Source organism: Trematomus bernacchii, unplaced genomic scaffold (genome assembly GCF_902827165.1).
Source record: "Trematomus bernacchii unplaced genomic scaffold, fTreBer1.1, whole genome shotgun sequence".
In the NCBI taxonomy this organism is placed as follows: Eukaryota; Metazoa; Chordata; class Actinopteri; order Perciformes; family Nototheniidae; genus Trematomus; species Trematomus bernacchii.
In genome coordinates, this window is record NW_022987936.1 from 2,710 (window position 1) to 25,960 (window position 23,251).

The 23,251-nt window shown below is 48.6% G+C and overlaps 1 protein-coding gene across 1 annotated transcript; it reads right to left on the reverse strand.

Moving 5' to 3' along the window:
* Positions 1–399: 399 nt before the first annotated feature.
* On the reverse strand, positions 400–22,203 carry LOC117470672 (PHD finger protein 19-like; the record flags this gene model as incomplete). The annotated part of the gene is given in 9 exon segments (XM_034115489.1): positions 400–467; positions 6,921–7,110; positions 7,428–7,523; positions 10,209–10,357; positions 11,407–11,498; positions 12,484–12,591; positions 12,679–12,760; positions 17,711–17,888; positions 21,975–22,203. Coding segments are annotated over 8 exon segments (962 nt in total), but the record flags the coding sequence as incomplete, so codon positions are not given.
* Positions 22,204–23,251: the final 1,048 nt, after the last annotated feature.

The window sequence follows — 23,251 nt, forward strand, 5'->3', positions numbered from 1 at the left end:
TAGAGAGGGTTTCATCCCTCCCATTCTTCTTCTTCAATACACATTAATACATCCTCACAGTCATTTATACTTGGGTGTGTGTGTGTGTGTGTGTGTGTGTGTGTGTGTGGGATAAGTATGTGAGTGTGTGTGAGTGTGTGGGATGAGTGAGAGTGAGAGTGTGTGTGTGTGTGTGTGTGTGTGTGTGTGTGTGTGTGTGTGTGTGTGTGTTTGTGTGATAAGTATGTGAGTGTGTGTGAGTGTGTGGGATGAGTGAGAGTGAGAGTGTGTGTGTGTGTGTGTGTGAGTGTGTGTGTGTGTGTGAGTGTGTGGGATGAGTTTGAGTGAGAGTGTGTGTGTGTGTGTGTGTGTGTGTGTGTGTGTGTGTGTGTGTGTGGGATGAGTGTGTGTGTGTGTTACCTGCTCTTGTATTTGTTCAGAGCCTCCAGCAGGTGCTGCCCCCTCTCTGCAGGAGGAGTGTTGGACAGCTGCAGAAAGACGGGTTATTAACTCTTAGTTCTGGAGGTTCTGGTAGGGTCTGGTGGTTCTGTTAGGGTCTGGTTAGTTTTGTTAGGGTCTGGTTAGTTCTGGTGGCTCTGGTGGTTATGTTAGGGTCTGGTGGTTCTGTTAGGGTCTGGTTAGTTATGTTAGGGTCTGGTTAGTTCTGGTGGGTCTGCTAGGGTCTGGCGGTTCTGTTAGGGTCTGGCGTTTCTGTTAGGGTCTGGTTAGTTCTGGCGGTTCTGTTAGGGTCTGGTTCGTTCTGTTAGGGTCTGGTTCGTTCTGGTGGTTCTGTTAGGGTCTGGTTAGTTATGTTAGGGTCTGGTTCGTTCTGTTAGGGTCTGGTTCGTTCTGTTAGGGTCTAGTTAGTTCTGGTGGGTCTGCTAGGGTCTGGTGGTTCTGGTAGGGTCTGGTGGTTCTGTTAGGGTCTGGTTAGTTATGGTGGTCTGTTAGGGTCTGGTGGTTCTGTTAGGGTCTGGTGGTTCTGTTGGTTCTGTTAGGGTCTGGTTAGTTATGGTGGTCTGTTAGGGTCTGGTGGTTCTGGTTAGTTCTGGTTAGTTCTGGTGGTTCTGGTGGTCTGTTAGTTCTGTTAGGGTCTGGTGTTCTGTTAGTGTCTGGTGGTTCTGGTTAGTTCTGTTAGGGTCTGGTGGTTCTGTTAGGGTCTGGTTAGTTCTGGTGGTCTGTTAGGGTCTGGTGGTTCTGGTTAGTTCTGTTAGGGTCTGGTGGTTCTGTTAGGGTCTGGTTAGTTCTGGTGGTCTGTTAGGGTCTGGTGGTTCTGGTTAGTTCTGGTGGTTTTGGTGGTTCTGTTAGGGTCTGGTTAGTTATGGTGGTCTGTTAGGGCAGTGGTTCCCAAACCTTTTGTGCCCAAGGCACACCAAAGGACAAGTAAAAATCTCAAGGCACACCTATTGTGCAAAATAGCCCTTATAACACGTGTTATCACTCATATCATGTAAAATATCTGTAAATGTGCATAATTATTTACTAATGCCAAATAAAATGTGACAAAGACAACTATATTACTCATGAAATATTTATTAATGAAATATTTCAGAAATTAATTTGAAACTTTATCAAATTAGGCTTCATCAAAGCAGCAACACACTCATTTAAACCAGACAGGTCACAACATTAAAAATTGTGGAGGATCAGGCTTTGGTGGTCGGCTCCCATCTCGGCGCACAGCTGGGAGAAGAGGCGAGATTTCAGGGGCCTTGATTTGATGTAATTCACCATCTGCACAGCCTGATTCAGCACCTCAGTCAACTCCGGGGGCATGGGGGGCAACTAATGCCTCTCTATGCAAAATGCAGTGGTTTGTCACGATATGTGGGTTTTGTGCTCTCACCTTAGCAATACATCCTTTCACTCTCCCCGTCATGCTTGCTGCACCATCTGTGCAAAGACTGACGCACATATTCCAGGTCAGACTGTTCTCTTTTAAATAGTTATTAGTTACCCTGAATATTTCTTCTCCCGTAGTATGGCTTTCCATTTCTTTGCAGAAGAAAAACGTCTCTTTGATAGAGTCAGCATTAGGGATGCCAGCGATTATTTGATTTTTCGAATATTCGTTACAGTCTCCATAATCGAAAATTATTTTTAAAATTCGATTTTATTTATATATATTTTTATTATTATTTATGTTTTTCTTTTCTTTTTTCTGGCTTAGTTTCAACCAAAATATGAACTAATGCTAATAGTAATAGTATTAATAATTGTAAATGGCCATTGGTCACACCACCAGTTTGTTTTACTGTAAACTTGGAGGAAGAGTGCAGACTGCTGCTGCCTGCTGCAGCCTGCTACACACCGACCCCCCTCTCTCCGTCACACGTGCAATTGGCGATATACAGAACAGTGAGAACAACACAACTAAAGATGAACAAAGCGCCACGTTCAAAGAAGAGAAGTGACAAGTGCAAATGAAGTAAAATGCAAGCTCTGCGAAAATTGCTCTGCGGATTGCTTTTCAACGGGACATTAAGAACTGTAACGTGTTAATTCTCACTGAGACTTGGCTCAACCCCGCTATCCCGGACTCCGCTATTGTCCCTGACGGATTCTCTATTTTTCGTCAGGACCGGACTGCTAACTCGGGGAAAAGTAAGGGAGGCGGTGTGTGTGTAATGACTAACAACAACTGGTGCTCAGATGTGAAGATTATTTCATCGGACTGTTCCGCACAGCTAGAGCACCTCATGATCTCATGTCGGGCCTTCCATCTGCCGAGGGAATTCTCATCTGTTGTGATAACAGCAGTGTATATCCCCCCGCAGCCGCTCGCCGACAACAACACGGCACTCGATCAGCTGTTTGGGTTTATTGATAAAACCGAGACTTCACGGCCAGATGCGGCGTTCGTTGTGGCCGGAGATTTCAACACCGCCAACATGAAGAAGGTTTTGCCAAAATATTACCAACACATCAACTTCCCGACGCGCGGGGGAAACATACTGGACCATGTTTATTCCCCTTTCCGGAATGGATATAAGGCTCTCCCTCGCCCTCCCTTCGGCAAATCAGACCATATCTCACTACTGTTGTTGCCTGCGTACAAGCAGAAACTTAAAAGGGACAGACGATAACAAGGACAGTACAACGATGGAGCGAGGAGTCAGATTCAGCACTGCAGGATTGCTTTGCATCTACGGATTGGAGTGTGTTTGAGGACAATAACATCAACACACACACGGACACTGTCATCTGCTACATTGGGAAATGCATCGATGACGTGGTACCGAAGGTTTCTGTACGGACATTCCCAAATCAAAAGCCCTGGGTAAACGGTGAGGTGCGCGGCAAACTGAAAGCGCGCACTCTCGCGCACACAGCGGGAGATTTGGAGGAGTACAGGAAGTCTAGGTATGATCTCCGGAGAGCAATTCAAAATGCAAAGAGACAGTACAAAGAGAAGGTGGAATCTGACTTCAAAGGCTGTAACACTAGGAATATGTGGGCGGGACTAAGGACAATGACTGACTACAAAGGAGCAGCGGGGGGTGCTGCGGGAGTGTCTGCGTGCGCATCTCTCCCAGATGAGCTAAACAGTTTTTTTGCACGCTTTGAGAGCAGCCAGGCTGTGGAGGTACAGAGGGACCAGGAGCTACACTGCCCTTTTGTTTTAAACAGGGCAGATGTGTGTAAATCCTTTAAAAGGGTTAACCCACACAAGGCTCCTGGACCAGATGGCATCCCTGGCCGTGTTCTCAGGGTGTGTGCAGTTCAGCTGGCAGAGGTGTTCACAGACATCTTCAACAGGTCCCTGCTGCAGTCTGTAGTCCCCACATGTCTTAAACACTCCACCATCATTCCTGTCCCCAAAAAGACAATCATCACCTGCCTCAACGACTACCGCCCAGTAGCACTCACCTCCATCATAATGAAGTGCTTTGAGCGGTTAGTCAAATCATTCATCACCTCCTCCCTCCCTGAATCTCTGGACCCCCTGCAGTTTGCCTACAGAGCAAACAGGTCCACAGACGACGCCATAGCCCTCACCCTCCACACTGCCCTCTCACACCTGGACCCGAAGAACAGGAACACATATGTGAGAATGCTGTTCATTGACTACAGTTCAGCATTCAATACCATTGTGCCCTCCAAGCTGGCCATCAAGCTCAGAGACCTCGGGCTCAACAGCGCCCTCTGTGACTGGATCCTGAAACTTCCTGACGGGCAGACCCCAGGCAGTGCGGGTGGGAAACATCACATCCTCCACCCTGATTCTCAACACCGGTGCCCCTCAAGGCTGCGTGCTCAGCCCTCTCCTCTACTCCCTGTTCACCCACGACTGCGTGGCCACACACAGCTCCAACACCATCGTGAAGTTTGCTGATGACACGACCGTCATCGGCCAGATCACAGACGATGACGAGACGGCGTACAGAGAGGAGGTCGAAAACCTGACATCTTGGTGCCAGGAGAACAACCTCCATCTCAACATCAGCAAACAAAGGAGCTGATTGTGGACTACAGGAAGCAGCAGGGAGAGGGACACGCCCCCATCGCCATCAATGGGACTACGGTGGAGAGAGTCAAAAGCTTCAGGTTCCTTGGGGTCCACATCACTGAGGACCTGACATGGTCTCTTCACACCACCACCATCACCAAGAAAGCTCGACAGCGGCTCTTCTTCCTCCGCAGGTTGAGGAGGTTCAAAATGGATTCCAGGATACTCTGCAACTTCTACAGGTGCACGATAGAGAGTATCCTCACTGGCAGCATGACGGCCTGGTACGGCAGCTGCACCGACCTCGATCGTAAGGCTTTACAGAGGGTGGTGAAAACTGCACAGCACATCACCAGGACGGAGCTGCCATCCATGGAGGACCTTTACTCCCAGCGGCTCAGGAAGAAATCACTACGGATTATCAAAGACCCCCCATCACCCCAGCCACAAACTGTTCTTTCTGTTGCCGTCTGGCAGACGTTACCGCAGCATCCTGGCAAGGACAAGAAGATTCGGAGACAGTTTCTTCCCGCGGGCAGTGAGACTGTTAAACAATTGAACTGTTGAAACAACTTCAAACATTCAACTGCTACTCAGTAGTATGTATCTAATACCTAATATATATATATCATTCCAATAACTTGTATATAGACTCATGCTGCACTATTCCACATCATCACTTTATTTCATTTTTATAACTATTATTATTTTTGTATTGCTCTTGCTCTTATTGTTATTATGTTATGTTATTATGTTGCATTGTTGGAGAAGCCTGTGACATAAGATTTTCAACTGCATAATTACTCTGTAGCTATGTCAGATTGACAATAAAGAACCTTGAACCTTGAACCTTGAATACTTTTTTTTTCTCTCCCGCGGGGGGGGGGGGGGGGAGGGGGGGGGGTGAGGGGGGGGGGGGTGCGGCGAATAATCGAGTAATATTCGCCAGGGCTGTCCGATTTTCGAATTTGAAAATCAGTTTCTGGCATCCCTAGTCAGCATCAACATATCTGACGTTTGCCAGAAGTTGGGCAGCCCCACTTATGTCAGTAAGTTCGTCTATTTGTAGGGACAATCTGCCGCTCGCCTGCAGTGCCATAAGACAGGTAACTTTCATGATACTGTCTGCTGACAGTTTGTTTCCTCTTTTCTTTCGGTGGTGGGTTGTCGGCAGTCTCTGGTGGTTGGTGGTTTGCTCCGCACAAGAAAGCGCTCCATTTTCCCTCTTGCGTGTTTCTCTGTTTTAATGTTGTCCTTCAGCCTTCGATGTGTCACGGTCTTATAATTCCCACCTGCAACTGCGTTAACAGCGAAATATGGGGTTCTGTGAGGATTTTTTTTAAAAGAATAGTTTTTAGGTATAGAGTTTGCCTCTGTATTATGAAATGAGTGCATACAAAGTACTGATATAGTAAATTAAAAAATAATTATTTTTGTGTAGTTGTATATTGCAATAATAACGTATGGTTGTCACAAAATCCTACGGCACACCCGGACTTGCCTCACGGCACACCAGTGTGCCGCGGCACACCGTTTGGGAACCACTGTGTTAGGGTATGGTGGTCTGTTAGGGTATGGTGGGTCTGTTAGGGTATGGTGGGTCTGTTAGGGTATGGTGGGTCTGTTAGGGTATGGTGGGTCTGTTAGGGTATGGTGGGTCTGTTAGGGTATGGTGGGTCTGTTAGGGTATGGTGGGTCTGTTAGGGTATGGTGGGTCTGTTAGGGTAGGGTGGGTCTGTTAGGGTATGGTGGGTCTGTTTTGGGTATGGGTGGGTCTGTTAGGGTATGGTGGGTCTGTTAGGGTAGGGTGGGTCTGTTAGGGTATGGTGGGTCTGTTAGGGTATGGTGGGTCTGTTAGGGTATGGTGGGTCTGTTAGGGTATGGTGGGTCTGTTAGGGTATGGTGGGGTCTGTTAGGGTATGGTGGGTCTGTTAGGGTATGGTGGGTCTGTTAGGGTATGGTGGGTCTGTTAGGGTGGTGGGTCTGTTAGGTTATGGTTGGGTTCTGTTAGGGTATGGTGGTCTGTTAGGGTATGTGGTCTGTTAGGGTATGGTGGTCTGTTAGGGTATGGTGGTCTGTTAGGGTATATGGTGGTCTGTTAGGGTATGGTGGTCTGTTAGGGTATGGTGGTCTGTTAGGGTATGGTGTCTGTTAGGGTATGGTGGTCTGTTAGGGTATGGTGGTCTGTTAGGGTATGGTGGTCTGTTAGGGTATGGTGGTCTGTTAGGGTATGGTGGTCTGTTAGGGTATGGTGGTCTGTTAGGGTATGGTGGTCTGTTAGGGTATGGTGGTCTGTTAGGGTATGGTGGTCTGTTAGGGTATGGTGGTCTGTTAGGGTATGGTGGTCTGTTAGGGTATGGTGGTCTGTTAGGGTATGGTGGTCTGTTAGGGTATGGTGGTCTGTTAGGGTATGGTGGTCTGTTAGGGTATGGTGGTCTGTTAGGGTATGGTGGTCTGTTAGGGTATGGTGGTTCTGGTGGTTCTGTTCTACCTTGCCCAGCTGCAGGTGATCCCAGTGCTGGTTGATGAAGACCAGGATCTCTTCCAGCTCAAAGTACTTCTTCTTGCTGCTGAGAGACAGGTTGTAGAGGACCAGCTGGACCAGGTCCACCCAGCGGAGGGGGAGGCGCCGCACACACTCTGAGCCCCGCCCACACACTGCACACAGGAACAGGTAGAACCTACACACACACACACACACACACTTTTGATCACTATTGATATAAATAAGTAGACGGATGAATGTTCAATCGGGTCACTTAGCAGAGCTCAGGTGTTTAGCAGTCTATGACAGCAGCTCTCAGGTGGACCAGCACCTGGCTGCAGGTGACCTGTCAGACTGTCATCAGTGACATCATACAGAAATACTCTGTAACAACAAGTAGTCAGATTAGCTTCTGTTGCTATGCTAACACCACCATCTGATACCAGAACCAGAACCACATTAATACACCTGTCTCCCCCTCACCTGTCTCCCCTCACATTTCCCCCATCTCACCTGTCTCCAAACAACATGTCCTCCTGTAGACACTGGGTACAGGCCTCATGGAACCACTGCTGACACCTGAAGCACTGCAGCATCCTCAGGGACCACCTGGGGGGGGACAGGTGAGACAGGTGAGAGGGAGACAGGTGAGAGGGAGACAAGTGAGAGGGAGACAGGTGAGAGGTGTTCAGGTGAGAGGTGTTCAGGTGAGAGGGAGACAGGTGTTCAGGTGAGAGGTGTTCAGGTGAGAGGTGTTCAGGTGAGAGGTGTTCAGGTGAGAGGTGACAGGTGTTCAGGTGAGAGGTGACAGGTGTTCAGGTGAGAGGTGTTCAGGTGAGAGGTGACAGGTGTTCAGGTGAGAGGTGTTCAGGTGAGAGGTGTTCAGGTGAGAGGTGTTCAGGTGACAGGTGTTCAGGTGAGAGGTGTTCAGGTGTTCAGGTGAGAGGTGACAGGTGTTCAGGTGAGAGGTGACAGGTGTTCAGGTGAGAGGTGACAGGTGTTCAGGTGAGAGGTGACAGGTGTTCAGGTGAGAGGTGACAGGTGTTCAGGTGACAGGTGAGAGGTGACAGGTGTTCAGGTGAGAGGTGACAGGTGTTCAGGTGAGAGGTGACAGGTGTTCAGGTGAGAGGTGACAGGTGTTCAGGTGAGAGGTGACAGTGTTTCAGGTGAGAGGTGACAGGTGTTCAGGTGAGAGGTGAGAGGTGACAGGTGTTCAGGTGAGAGGTGACAGGTGTTCAGGTGAGAGGTGACAGGTGTTCAGGTGAGAGGTGAGAGGTGACAGGTGTTCAGGTGAGAGGTGACAGGTGTTCAGGTGAGAGGGTGACAGGTGTTCAGGTGAGAGGTGACAGGTGTTCAGGTGAGAGGTGTTGAGGTGTTGAGGTGAGAGGTGTTCAGGTGACAGGTGTTCAGGTGACAGGTGACAGGTGTTCAGGTGAGAGGTGACAGGTGTTCAGGTGAGAGGTGACAGGTGTTCAGGTGAGAGGTGACAGGTGTTCAGGTGAGAGGTGACAGGTGTTCAGGTGAGAGGTGTTGAGGTGTTCAGGTGAGAGGTGTTCAGGTGAGAGGTGACAGGTGTTCAGGTGAGAGGTGACAGGTGTTCAGGTGAGAGGTGACAGGTGTTCAGGTGAGAGGTGACAGGTGTTCAGGTGACAGGTGACAGGTGTTCAGGTGAGAGGTGTTCAGGTGAGAGGTGTTCAGGTGAGAGGTGTTCAGGTGAGAGGTGACAGGTGTTCAGGTGAGAGGTGACAGGTGTTCAGGTGAGAGGTGACAGGTGTTCAGGTGAGAGGTGACAGGTGTTCAGGTGACAGGTGAGAGGTGACAGGTGTTCAGGTGAGAGGTGACAGGTGTTCAGGTGAGAGGTGTTCAGGTGAGAGGTCTTCAGGTGAGAGGTGTTCAGGTGAGAGGTGACAGGTGTTCAGGTGAGAGGTGTTCAGGTGAGAGGGAGACAGGTGAGAGGTGAGAGGTGACAGGTGACAGGTGTTCAGGTGAGAGGTGACAGGTGTTCAGGTGAGAGGTGACAGGTGTTCAGGTGAGAGGTGACAGGTGTTCAGGTGAGAGGTGACAGGTGAGAGGTGAGAGGTGACAGGTGTTCAGGTGAGAGGTGTTCAGGTGAGAGGTGAGAGGTGACAGGTGTTCAGGTGAGAGGTGACAGGTGAGAGGTGAGAGGTGACAGGTGTTCAGGTGAGAGGTGACAGGTGAGAGGTGACAGGTGAGAGGTGAGAGGTGACAGGTGTTCAGGTGAGAGGTGTTCAGGTGAGAGGTGACAGGTGAGAGGTGACAGGTGTTCAGGTGAGAGGTGACAGGTGAGAGGTGAGAGGTGACAGGTGTTCAGGTGAGAGGTGACAGGTGAGAGGTGACAGGTGAGAGGTGAGAGGTGACAGGTGTTCAGGTGAGAGGTGAGAGGTGAGAGGTGACAGGTGTTCAGGTGAGAGGTGACAGGTGTTCAGGTGAGAGGTGACAGGTGTTCAGGTGAGAGGTGACAGGTGTTCAGGTGAGAGGTGACAGGTGAGAGGTGTTCAGGTGAGAGGTGACAGGTGACAGGTGTTCAGGTGAGAGGTGAGAGGTGAGAGGTGACAGGTGTTCAGGTGAGAGGTGACAGGTGTTCAGGTGAGAGGTGTTCAGGTGAGAGGTGACAGGTGAGAGGTGACAGGTGTTAGAGGTGACAGGTGTTCAGGTGAGAGGTGACAGGTGTTCAGGTGACAGGTGTTCAGGTGAGAGGTGACAGGTGTTCAGGTGACAGGTGTTCAGGTGAGAGGTGACAGGTGTTCAGGTGACAGGTGTTCAGGTGAGAGGTGTTCAGGTGAGAGGTGACAGGTGAGAGGTGAGAGGTGACAGGTGTTCAGGTGAGAGGTGAGAGGTGAGAGGTGACAGGTGTTCAGGTGAGAGGTGACAGGTGTTCAGGTGAGAGGTGACAGGTGAGAGGTGAGAGGTGACAGGTGTTCAGGTGACAGGTGTTCAGGTGAGAGGTGACAGGTGAGAGGTGAGAGGTGACAGGTGTTCAGGTGAGAGGTGACAGGTGACAGGTGAGAGGTGAGAGGTGACAGGTGAGAGGTGAGAGGTGACAGGTGACAGGTGAGAGGTGAGAGGTGACAGGTGTTCAGGTGAGAGGTGACAGGTGTTCAGGTGAGAGGTGACAGGTGTTCAGGTGAGAGGTGACAGGTGTTCAGGTGAGAGGTGACAGGTGTTCAGGTGAGAGGTGACAGGTGTTCAGGTGAGAGGTGACAGGTGTTCAGGTGAGAGGTGACAGGTGTTCAGGTGAGAGGTGACAGGTGTTCAGGTGAGAGGTGTACTTACTCTCCAGGGCCCCCACAGTAACAGTAGACCTGCTGCTGGTTGGTTCGGTGCTGAGAGTCCCAGTCCAGAGAGTCCAGAGAATAAAGAAGCACCTGCTTCATGATCACAAGAGACCGAGCCAGAGGGCCTTTCTTCAGAGCGCCTCCTTTCTGAGGGGAGACAGGTGAGAGAGAGACAGGTGAGAGAGAGACAGGTGAGAGAGAGACAGGTGAGAGACAGACAGGTGAGAGAGAGACAGGTGAGAGACAGACAGGTGAGAGAGAGACAGGTGAGAGAGAGACAGGTGAGAGAGAGACAGGTGAGAGAGAGACAGGTGAGAGACAGACAGGTGAGAGAGAGACAGGTGAGAGAGAGACAGGTGAGAGAGAGACAGGTGAGAGAGAGACAGGTGAGAGAGAGACAGGTGAGAGACGGACAGGTGAGAGACGGACAGGGGTGAGAGAGAGACAGGGGTGAGAGAGAGACAGGTGAGAGACGGACAGGTGAGAGAGAGACAGGGGAGAGAGAGACAGGTGAGAGACGGACAGGTGAGAGAGAGACAGGTGAGAGACGGACAGGTGAGAGAGAGACAGGTGAGAGACGGACAGGTGAGAGACAGACAGGTGAGAGACGGACAGGTGAGAGAGAGACAGGTGAGAGACGGACAAGTGAGAGACAGACAGGTGAGAGACAGGTGAGAGACGGACAGGTGAGAGAGAGACAGGTGAGAGAGAGACAGGTGAGAGACGGACAGGGGAGAGAGAGACAGGGGTGAGAGAGAGACAGGGGTGAGAGAGAGACAGGTGAGAGACGGACAGGTGAGAGACGGACAGGTGAGAGAGAGACAGGGGAGAGAGAGACAGGTGAGAGAGAGACAGGTGAGAGACAGACAGGTGAGAGAGAGACAGGTGAGAGACAGACAGGTGAGAGACAGACAGGTGAGAGACAGACAGGTGAGAGAGAGACAGGTGAGAGACGGACAAGTGAGAGACAGACAGGTGAGAGACAGGTGAGAGACGGACAGGTGAGAGAGAGACAGGTGAGAGACGGACAGGTGAGAGACAGACAGGTGAGAGACAGACAGGTGAGAGAGAGACAGGTGAGTCTGTGTGTGTGTGTGTGTGTGTGTGTGTGTGTGTGTGTGTGTGTGTGTGTGTGTGTGTGTGTGTGTGTGTGTGTGTGTGTGTGTGTGTGTGTGTGTGTGTGTGTGTGTGTGTACCCGGACAGCCAGCGCAAACACACAGCGTCTACAGAACCAGGGGGGGGGGCTGCTGTCTCCCACAGGAGGGACATGGCACTGCTGGTGGAAACCTGCAGAGAGACAGACAGGTAACAGACAGACAGGTGAGAGACAGACAGGTGAGAGACAGACAGGTGAGAGACCGACAGGTGAGAGACCGACAGGTGAGAGACAGACAGGTGAGAGACAGACAGGTGAGAGACAGACAGGTGAGAGACAGACAGGTGAGAGACCGACAGGTGAGAGACAGATAGGTGAGAGACCGACAGGTGAGAGACAGACAGGTGAGAGACAGACAGGTGAGAGACAGACAGGTGAGAGACAGACAGGTGAGAGACAGACAGGTGAGAGACCGACAGGTGAGAGACAGATAGGTGAGAGACAGACAGGTGAGAGACAGACAGGTGAGAGACAGACAGGTGAGAGACAGGTGAGAGACAGACAGGTGAGAGACAGACAGGTGAGAGACAGACAGGTTACAGACAGACAGGTGAGAGACAGACAGGTGAGAGACAGACAGGTGAGAGACAGACAGGTTACAGACAGACAGGTGAGAGACAGACAGGTGAGAGACAGACAGGTGAGAGACAGACAGGTGAGAGACCGACAGGTGAGAGACAGACAGGTGAGAGACAGACAGGTGAGAGACCGACAGGTGAGAGAGAGACAGGTTACAGACCGACAGGTGAGAGACAGACAGGTTACAGACAGACAGGTGAGAGACAGACAGGTGAGAGACAGACAGGTTACAGACAGACAGGTGAGAGACAGACAGGTTACAGACAGACAGGTGAGAGACAGACAGGTTACAGACAGACAAGTAGACTGACAGGTGAATTGTATATTTATAAATATTCTCTACAAACTCTCACTGCCTGTCTCACTGCCTGTCTCACAGCCTGTCTCACAGCCTGTCTCACTGCCTGTCTCACTGCCTGTCTCACTGCCTGTCTCACTGCCTGTCTCACAGCCTGTCTCACAGCCTGTCTCACTGCCTGTCTCACAGCCTGCCTCACTGCCTGCCTCACTGCCTGTCTCACTGCCTGTCTCACTCACCGATGCCACACTTCCCACAGATGAGGATCCTGTTTTCTGATTGGCTGTCAGAGTGTGACTCCGCCTCCTGACACACGGAGCAGCTAGGCTCCTCCCCCGGCACGCCAGCTGAAATGTGATTCGACAAAGAGTGTGAGTGACAGCCAGAGGGGAGCGTTGTCTACCTGTCTGTCTCTCTACCTGTCTATCTCTCACCGTGTTGGATGTCCTTCCAGAGGACCCAGAACTTTGAGTTGTCTTCAAACGTGACGAAGCAGCTCAGCCGGGGGGAGCTCACCTGTCAATCACAGAGAACTTACATTAACCAATCACAGCACAGAGAACTTACATCAGCCAATCACAGCACAGAGACTTACACCTGTCAATCACACACAGACTTACATCAGCCAATCACACACACAGAGACTTACAGCAGCCAATCACACAGAGACTTACAGCAGCCAATCACACACACAGAGACTTACAGCAGCCAATCACACACAGACTTACAGCAGCCAATCACACACAGACTTACAGCAGCCAATCACACACAGACTTACAGCAGCCAATCACACACAGACTTACATCAGCCAATCACACAGACTTACAGCAGCCAATCACACACACAGATACTTACAGCAGCCAATCACACAGAGACTTACATCAGCCAATCACACACAGACTTACAGCAGCCAATCACACACACAGAGACTTACAGCAGCCAATCACACACAGACTTACATCAGCCAATCACACACACAGAGACTTACAGCAGCCAATCAAACACAGACTTACATCAGCCAATCACACAGACTTACAGCAGCCAATCACACACACAGAGACTTACAGCAGCCAATCACACACAGACTTACAGCAGCCAATCACACACAGACTTACATCAGCCAATCACACAGACTTACAGCAGCCAATCACACACACAGAGACTTACATCAGCCAATCACACACAGAGACTTACATCAGCCAATCACACACACAGAGACTTACAGCAGCCAATCACACACAGACTTACAGCAGCCAATCACACACAGACTTACATCAGCCAATCACACACACAGAGACTTACATCAGCCAATCACACAGAGACTTACAGCAGCCAATCACACACAGAGACTTACATCAGCCAATCACACAGAGACTTACATCAGCCAATCACACAGAGACTTACATCAGCCAATCACACACAGAGACTTACATCAGCCAATCACACACACAGAGACTTACATCAGCCAATCACACACAGACTTACATCAGCCAATCACACACAGACTTACAGCAGCCAATCACACACACAGAGACTTACAGCAGCCAATCAAACACAGACTTACATCAGCCAATCACACACAGACTTACAGCAGCCAATCACACACACAGAGACTTACATCAGCCAATCACACACAGACTTACAGCAGCCAATCACACACACACAGACTTACATCAGCCAATCACACACACAGAGACTTACATCAGCCAATCACACAGAGACTTACAGCAGCCAATCACACACAGAGACTTACATCAGCCAATCACACAGAGACTTACATCAGCCAATCACACAGAGACTTACATCAGCCAATCACACACAGAGACTTACATCAGCCAATCACACACAGACTTACAGCAGCCAATCACACACAGACTTACAGCAGCCAATCACACACACAGAGACTTACAGCAGCCAATCACACACAGACTTACATCAGCCAATCACACACAGACTTACAGCAGCCAATCACACAGAGACTTACAGCAGCCAATCACACAGAGACTTACAGCAGCCAATCACACACAGAAGGCTTGTTTGAGACGAGCGAGACCGACGCAGACCTGCGCAATTGCGATCGCCGTCTTGCTCGTGCGTTGAATTATGTTGACTTTGATATTAGCAGAAATATTTCTTTGGTTCAGGCATTCCGTGAGACTGAGGTAGATGCATGTGTTAGCGCATGTTAGCGCATGTTAGCGCATGTTAGCGCATGTTAGCGCATGTTAGCGCATGTTAGCGCATTGGAGCGCTGAAGTGGCCGACAGAGGCCTCTTTTACTGCAAAGCTCAGGAAGCTGTTGCTGCTCTGGAAGTGGGAGACTTGATTATGATTCAGTCAAAACTGCCATCCTTCGTGCTTACGAATTAGTTCCAGAAGCTTACAGACAAAAATTCCGTAATCACGAAAAAGGTTCGCTTCAAACATATGTGGAGTTCGGCTGGGAAAAGGGAAGCATGTACGATAAATGGGTCGCAACATAAGAAGTGATCGCATTGCTGTCTTAACGAGCAAAAGGTAGAATCACTTTCTGCCCCTGCAGTGTGAGCAGATGAGTGTGTTCTGACTCAGCTGTGTTTCGTCCTGTGTCTGCTGAGGAGCCCCGTGGGGTGTCCGTTCTGCCATGTACGTACCCCATGCAAGCAGCTGAGGTTAACAGAGAGGAGAGAGAGCTTCTCCTGTCCTGGGCATCGCCAACTGTTCAACGCTGAAACGCAAAGAGCCGCCGCAGTCAGGCACAGTACATGAGTCCTTATCAGTCCTTCAGAGTCCTTAAGAGTCCTTAAGAGTCCTTATCAGTCCTTCAGAGTCCTTAAGAGTCCTTTGAGTCCTTCAGAGTCCTTCAGAGTCCTTCGAGTCATTCGAGTCCTTCAGAGTCCTTCGAGTCCTTAAGAGTCCTTTGAGTCCTTCAGAGTCCTTCAGAGTCCTTCGAGTCCTTTGAGTCCTTCAGAGTCCTTCGAGTCCTTTAGAGTCCTTCAGAGTCCTTTGAGTCCTTTGAGTCCTTCAGAGTCCTTAAGAGTCCTTCGAGTCCTTTGAGTCCTTCAGAGTCCTTTGAGTCCTTCAGAGTCCTTAAGAGTCATTCGAGTCCTTCAGAGTCCTTTGAGTCCTTGAGTCTTTCAGAGTCCTTAAGAATCCTTTGAGTCCTTCAGAGTCCTTAAGAGTCCTTTGAGTCCTTCAGAGTCCTTAAGAGTCCTTTGAGTCCTTCAGAGTCCTTAAGAGTCCTTCAGAGTCCTTAAGAGTCCTTTGAGTCCTTCAGAGTCCTTAAGAGTCCTTCAGAGACCTTCAGAGTCCTTAAGAGTCATTCGAGTCCTTCAGAGTCCTTCGAGTCCTTCAGAGTCCTTAAGAGTCCTTTGAGTCCTTCAGAGTCCTTAAGAGTCCTTTGAGTCCTTCAGAGTCCTTCAGAGACCTTCAGAGTCCTTTGAGTCCTTCAGAGTCCTTAAGAGTCCTTCAGAGACCTTCAGAGTCCTTTGAGTCCTTCAGAGTCCTTCAGAGTCCTTTGAGTCCTTCAGAGTCCTTAAGAGTCCTTAAGAGTCCTTTGAGTCCTTCAGAGACCTTCAGAGTCCTTTGAGTCCTTCAGAGTCCTTCAGAGTCCTTCAGAGTCCTTAAGAGTCCTTTGAGTCCTTCAGAGTCCTTCAGAGACCTTCAGAGTCCTTTGAGTCCTTCAGAGTCCTTAAGAGTCCTTCAGAGACCTTCAGAGTCCTTTGAGTCCTTCAGAGTCCTTCAGAGTCCTTTGAGTCCTTCAGAGTCCTTAAGAGTCCTTAAGAGTCCTTTGAGTCCTTCAGAGACCTTCAGAGTCCTTTGAGTCCTTCAGAGTCCTTCAGAGTCCTTTGAGTCCTTCAGAGTCCTTCAGAGTCCTTTGAGTCCTTCAGAGTCCTTCAGAGTCCTTTGAGTCCTTCAGAGACCTTCAGAGTCCTTTGAGTCCTTCAGAGTCCTTCAGAGTCCTTTGAGTCCTTCAGAGACCTTCAGAGTCCTTTGAGTCCTTCAGAGTCCTTAAGAGTCCTTCAGAGTCCTTTGAGTCCTTCAGAGACCTTCAGAGTCCTTTGAGTCCTTCAGAGTCCTTCAGAGTCCTTCAGAGTTATTAGGTAGGTTTGTTCGTAGGCATGGTTAACAAAACGGTGAGTTTGTGTCTTAAGGGGGGGGGGTGACGGCTGTCATAATAATAATCGATTAATATTCGCCAGGGCTGTCCGATTTTCTAATTTGATCATGGTCACTTTCTGGCATCCCTACTATGGTTACCGCGTCGGTGTGACGTTGTTTAGTTCCTCCCACCGGAAGAGGTCTGGACGACGCTTGATGACGCGGGATGACGCTACTTAAAGGTGGGTTAGGTAAGTTTGGAGAAACCAGCTCGAGATCGCTACAATTTGAAAATACACAACCGGAGAAAATCTGCTACTTCCTCACAGAGCCCCTCCTCCAACACACACGAACGCGCACATGACCAATGAGGGCACGAGATAAGTTTGTGCACAGATGGAAGGCTGACAGGCAGGTAGGCCATCCAGTTATTTTAGCCGGGCCGGCTCAGATGATTGGTCGTGCTTTTTACAGTACTACTGCTTCCACAGATGATATTTATTTATGGATTTGTTGTCAAAGCACTTCAGATATTCATTGCTATCGGGATGTTAAGAGCATTCCATGGAATATAACAAGTGTATCTCCAGCCGGTTTCTCAAACTTACCTACCCTACCTTTAAGCTGCGACGTTGTTGTCATTCGAGGCGCTGGATTTATGCCAGGACGCCACGCTACTCTATTCTCTAAAATGTTTGTGTATGTTCTGTGACTTGTGACGGCGTTGAATTTGTGCTAGACGCCTCACTATTTTCGCCTTAAGTGTCCATATTGTTCTGTGACTGTGATACTCTGTGGCCTTCGTTTTGTGTACTTATATTATAAATAGATAGCTTCTTGTTTAAAGAGGCTGTACTTTTGTTTATATCATTTTTATTTGAGTTTATTATTAAAATCAACCTCTTACCAAGAATATCTGGTTTCGTGTTGCTTCCCTTTTACCCTAAACGAGCTGGGGACGTAACAGCAGCCAATCACACACAGACTTACAGCAGCCAATCACACACACAGACTTACAGCAGCCAATCACACACAGACTTACAGCAGCCAATCACACACAGACTTACAGCAGCCAATCACACACAGACTTACAGCAGCCAATCACACACAGAGACTTACAGCAGCCAATCACACACAGACTTACAGCAGCCAATCACACACAGAGACTTACAGCAGCCAATCACACACAGACTTACAGCAGCCAATCACACACAGAGACTTACAGCAGCCAATCACACACACAGAGAACTTACAGCAGCCAATCAGAGCACATAGAACTTACAGCAGCCAATCACAGTACAGAGATTTACAGCAGCCAATCACACAGAGAAATTACAGCAGCCAATCAGAGCACAGAGAACTTACAGGAGATCACAGCAGACTTACCCTCTGTATCTTGCCCAGGTAGTAGAGCCCATCTGACCAATGACAGAGGACGAACTGTCCGACGCTCAGACTAGACTCCGCCCCCTCCATCAGGCCTCGCCCCCTCTGACAGGCCCCGCCCCCAGGAGACACCTGAGGCTCCAGGTCACAGAACGCTCCAATCAGATCCTCCAGCATCCTACAGACAGACAGACAGGCACTCTGTGAGTCAGGAGGTCAGATAGACAGGCTGTCAGTGAGACAGGCTGTCAGAGAGACAGGCTGTCAGACAGACAGGTAGGCAGACAGTGTTAGGGAGGCGTGTGGCGCGCAGTGGACTGGTGCGTTGGTGTTGGGATCAGGGGGTCTCAGGTTCAAACCCCACTGCAGTCAGCATGTCGTTGTGTCCCTGAGACACTTCAGCTGGACTGTTAGCACACATGTGAAGTTTGAGCACTTTTTGAACATTTTCATAGGAGTTATAGCGACATCGTCTTTTATGGCGAGGGATGCGTTTCCATGGAAACGGCATATGGTGAGATCTCAGATTTGGCGTAGAGCTGTTGAGGCATGGACCGGTGATATACAAGTGAAGATTGGGGGACGATTGGACCGTTTCCATTGGACTTACAGCGACATCGTGTTTCATGGCGAGTGGTCTGTCGCCATGGCAACGGCATTTGATGACACCCCATAATACGGTTAGATGCGTTGATGGCTGCATCGTTACCAAACCTGTGAAGTTTTGGGCTGTTTGGAGCATTTTCACTGAAGTTATGAGAAAACCGTGTTTCATGGCGAGCCTTGTGTTACCATGGCAACGGCATTTGAAGAAACCCCATGATTGACGTAGACCTGTTGAGGGCTGGACCGGTGATATACAAGCGAAGTTTGGGGGACGATCGGACCGTGTCCATTGGACTTACAGCGACATCGTGCTTCATGGCGAGTGGTCTGTCGCCATGGCAACGACATTTGATGACACCCCATAATACGCTTAGATGCGTTGATGGCTGCATCGTTACCAAACCTGTCAATGTGACATCATCGTCTTCCATGACACAGGTGTTTATAGTTGAGCTAACGAGGTGCCTAGACTTCAAAGGTTTCATTGTTCTGAATGAGAGATGAACCTCTTACATGTGAACGTTTTGTGGAAGAACGATAACAGATATCTGTGAAATTTCAAAATGTGAAGCATGTGAAGGAAGTTGAGTATCTGAAGTGTAATTTTTGTGTACTTTCGGGTTAATAATGTGGCCTTTTTGGCAGTTTAACTAAAGGTGTGCGGCTGCTGCTGTGAGGAAATATCAGCCTGAAATTACAATGGGCTTTAATGGAGACATGTTGAACGTTTTTGTCACTTCATGCCCTCAAGAGGCATTTTGTTTAATTATTTTTTGCTTAATTATTTGTCATTTTTCAAGCTACGAGATGTTTTCCTACGTTTGTCATGAAAAATTATGTCTCAAGAATGTAGGGTTTGGGAATTATGGCAGTTTTAAAAAAAATATGAAGGCACATTTCAAGATTTGCTACCCTCTAGCTGTAACATCACGCACTCTAGTTAATGTTACAATCTGAAGAAAACCTCTTTACCAAGGTCTGAACAATGTTTAATATCTCTAAAAGTAAGAATCAGATTTAAAAGTTGTGTTACACGAATAATGTCAGAAAGATGTGTAACATTTTAAAGTTGGAATGAGGTTTCTGAGTGAAAGTATGAATGAACAGTTAGCAGTTGAAGTCGCATGAAGATTTGTTGAAGTCTGAAGAGTGTCTCCATTGACTTCAATGGTTAAAAATGTGATGTATTATGGGATGTATCTCTGGAATTATGAAAGTTATGAATGAGAAAAGTAATAGCCATCGATTCCCGACCGAGCTGAACGTTTTGATGTTTGAACGGAGTTTCTGCGATGTGGAATGCGGGAGGAGAAGAGGGACAAAATAATTGGATGGAATAATAATAATAAGAATTTTGTCCGTAGCATAACATTTAGTGGGAATGCTGTATCAGCATTCCCACTAAATGATCACAAAACATAAAATATATTTTTTTTTATTTTTATTATTATTAAACTGTGAATAATGTATTCATCCAAATAAATACAAAATATAATAAAATAGACATTAAGGTGCAGCATTTGGATGAACTGAAATCATCTGTATTTGAACTGTACTGTACTAGCACCTAAGCAGCCAGCTTGACATTAGGCTTTCATTGTATTTTCATGTTTTAAAGAAAGATGAACTTGTCCACATTGCTTGCTGAAAGGGCAGATCTGCTGGCACTAACAATGTCTCCTGCTGTGGAGAACACCCTCTCTCTAGGGACAGAGGTAGCAGATACAGACAGGTAGCGCTTTGCTAACATGGCACTGAACTTGTTGCGAGTGGTGGAGGCTTAAATGCTAGAGGGAGTTGGGTTTGCACTTCAGTCATTTTTATTTTGGTACCGGTGATATTCACGTTCGGGTGATGCCTTTTCAAATGAGTGTGCAAGTTTGATGTATTGCCAGCTGCGTAACCAATGTTAGTTGAACAATGCCGACAAACAGCTTTGGTTCGGTCCACCTGTCTTTGTCCGTCATCCTTGTACGTAACTGCAAAACCAAAATGTTCCCAAACCGGAGACTTCAATGATGCTGGAGGATTTTCCAGCTCAACTTTATCTGCGTTCGCCATTTCGACAGTTCCTCAAATGACTGACTAAATTTGAACGCATCCCTGTGACCAGCTCTCATAGTATGCCTCTCGTCCAATGAAATGACTTGGTCGCTCTATGACGCGTTGAACCCAATGGGAGCAAATTACACTGAACGCTGCGACGCAGCACCTGAGATTACTTCCAAAAGGTTGTTCACGTTCTCAATCTTTTACGTGTATTGTTATATTCGTTCGGTACACTTCGGTACACACGTGTTCCGAACCGAAGGGCCCGTACCAAATAATATTGATACGAATACGTATACCGTTACACCCCTAGTTCCTGATTATTGATTCTCAACCTGGTGTCGAGTGATATTTTCCTAACACAAGTGACATGTAATGTAATGTTAGACAGGCTGTCAGAGAGACAGGCTGTCAGACAGACAGGCTGTCAGACAGACAGGCTGTCAGAGAGACAGGCTGTCAGAGAGACAGGCTGTCAGAGAGACAGGCTGTCAGAGAGACAGGCTGTCAGACAGACACTCTGTTAGACAGGCTGTCAGAGAGACAGGCTGTCAGAGAGACAGGCTGTCAGACAGACAGGCTGTCAGACAGACAGGCTGTCAGAGAGACAGGTAGGCAGACAGACAGGTAGGCAGACAGACACTCTGTTAGACAGGCTGTCAGACAGACAGGCTGTCAGACAGACAGGCTGTCAAAGAGACACTGTTAGACAGGCTGTCAGACAGACACTCTGTTAGACAGGCTGTCAGACAGACAGGCTGTCAGACAGACAGGCTGTCAGAGAGACAGGCTGTCAGAGAGACAGGCTGTCAGACAGACACTCTGTTAGACAGGCTGTCAGAGAGACAGGCTGTCAGACAGACACTCTGTTAGACAGGCTGTCAGAGAGACAGGCTGTCAGAGAGACAGGCTGTCAGACAGACAGGTAGGCAGACAGACACTCTGTTAGACAGGCTGTCAGAGAGACAGGCTGTCAGAGAGACAGGCTGTCAGAGAGACAGGCTGTCAGACAGACAGGTAGGCAGACAGACACTCTGTTAGACAGGCTGTCAGAGAGACAGGTTGTGGTTGTGATTCATTCCTGAACTGTCAGGGGGGTTTTGACACTTCGGCACACACACACACACACACACACTCTGTTAGACGGGCTGTCAGAGAGACAGGCTGTCAGACAGACAGGTAGGCAGACAGATACTCTGTTAGACAGGCTGTCAGAGAGACAGGCTGTCAGAGAGACAGGCAGGGGGGTTTTGACACACACACACACACACACACACTCTGTTAGACAGGCTGTCAGAGAGACAGGCAGGGGGGTTTTGACACACACACACACACACACACACACACACACACACACACACACACACACACACACACACACACACACACACACACACACACACACACACACACACACACACACACACACACACACACACACACACACACACACACACACACACACACACACACACACACACACACACACACACACACAGTCACACAGTCACACACACAGTCACACACACAGTCACACACAGTCACAGTCTCTCTCTCTCTCTCTCTCGAAACTAACGGTGTTTTATTTAAAGAAGAGAATAATCCTCACCTCCTTCTCCGGTGAGTGCTCCTCCGGTCCCCGAGCCGCAGACAGACAGGCTGGCGGACAGACAGGCGGAGAGGCAGACAGATAGGCAGGCAGGCAGGCAGACAGGCTGGCTGACAGACAGGCGGAGAGGCAGACAGGCTGGCAGGCTGGCAGACAGACAGCTCACGGTCTCTCGCTTTGATTTCGTGGCGCTGAACTTCAAACCTCCCTCTTCGCCATTTTTTCACTTTTCCCGCGAATCACAGGACGTTTGACGTCACCGCCGTCATCACCGCCGTCACTGCTGTCGTCATCACGTTCAGAGCTCCGTTCACTTGTTAATTTATTCAACAACAAACAGTACAGTTTGATATCAATCCGTGTATCTACCGTCCATTAGTTTGTCTTTATGAAACCAGTAAACGGGAGAGCGTCTGAGAGGCGTTGTTTCACATCACTAAATGGTCTCATGGTCCTTGGAGCGAGGGGGGGGGGCAAAGGGACGGGGATCACAACGAAATATAGATATCTATATAGCATACAGGCTACAAGTCTCTTTATTTCATTATAGTGTACAATAATCAATGCCATTTCATTGACATTGTAATATCACAGTACACTCCCCCCTCCCTCCCCCCGCACATGCCCACACAAGCAAAACCAAACAATGCTTATCAAGATAACTTAAACAACAGAGCCATGAAAATAAACATAGAAAGGAAAAGAAAAAAACAAACAAAAAACACTTGGAAAATATGTCCACGATTATATTTTTCCAGTGTCATTTTCTCCAGAGGTAAAAAATGTGTTATCTGATCAATGAAAAGTTTAAATGTTGGGGGACGTTCATTCTTGGCAAAATATGTTAGTGTGATTAGTATAATATTTGGGATTCAGTTCAAAGTCATTTAACAGGAAAAAGCATGATTTAGGCTCATCTCGATGTCTCAGACGGCTTCTGTGAGAGCATGGATTTAGGCTCATCTCGATGTCTCAGACGGCTTCTGTGAGAGCATGGATTTAGGCTCATCTCGATGTCTCAGACGGCTTCTGTGAGAGCATGGATTTAGGCTCATCTCGATGTCTCAGACGGCTTCTGTGAGAGCATGAATCAAATCCCAGAAAGGTTTCAACAGATCCCAAAACAGATGCATGAATGTTCCTTCTTTTATTTACATCTCGGACAGTTTGGAGAGTTGTCTTTGGTATGCATCTTTATGGGTGTGAGGTACAATGTGTTGATACATTTAAAGTTTGCTTCTTTGATTTTATTGCTTGTGAATGGAAAGTGTGTTCTT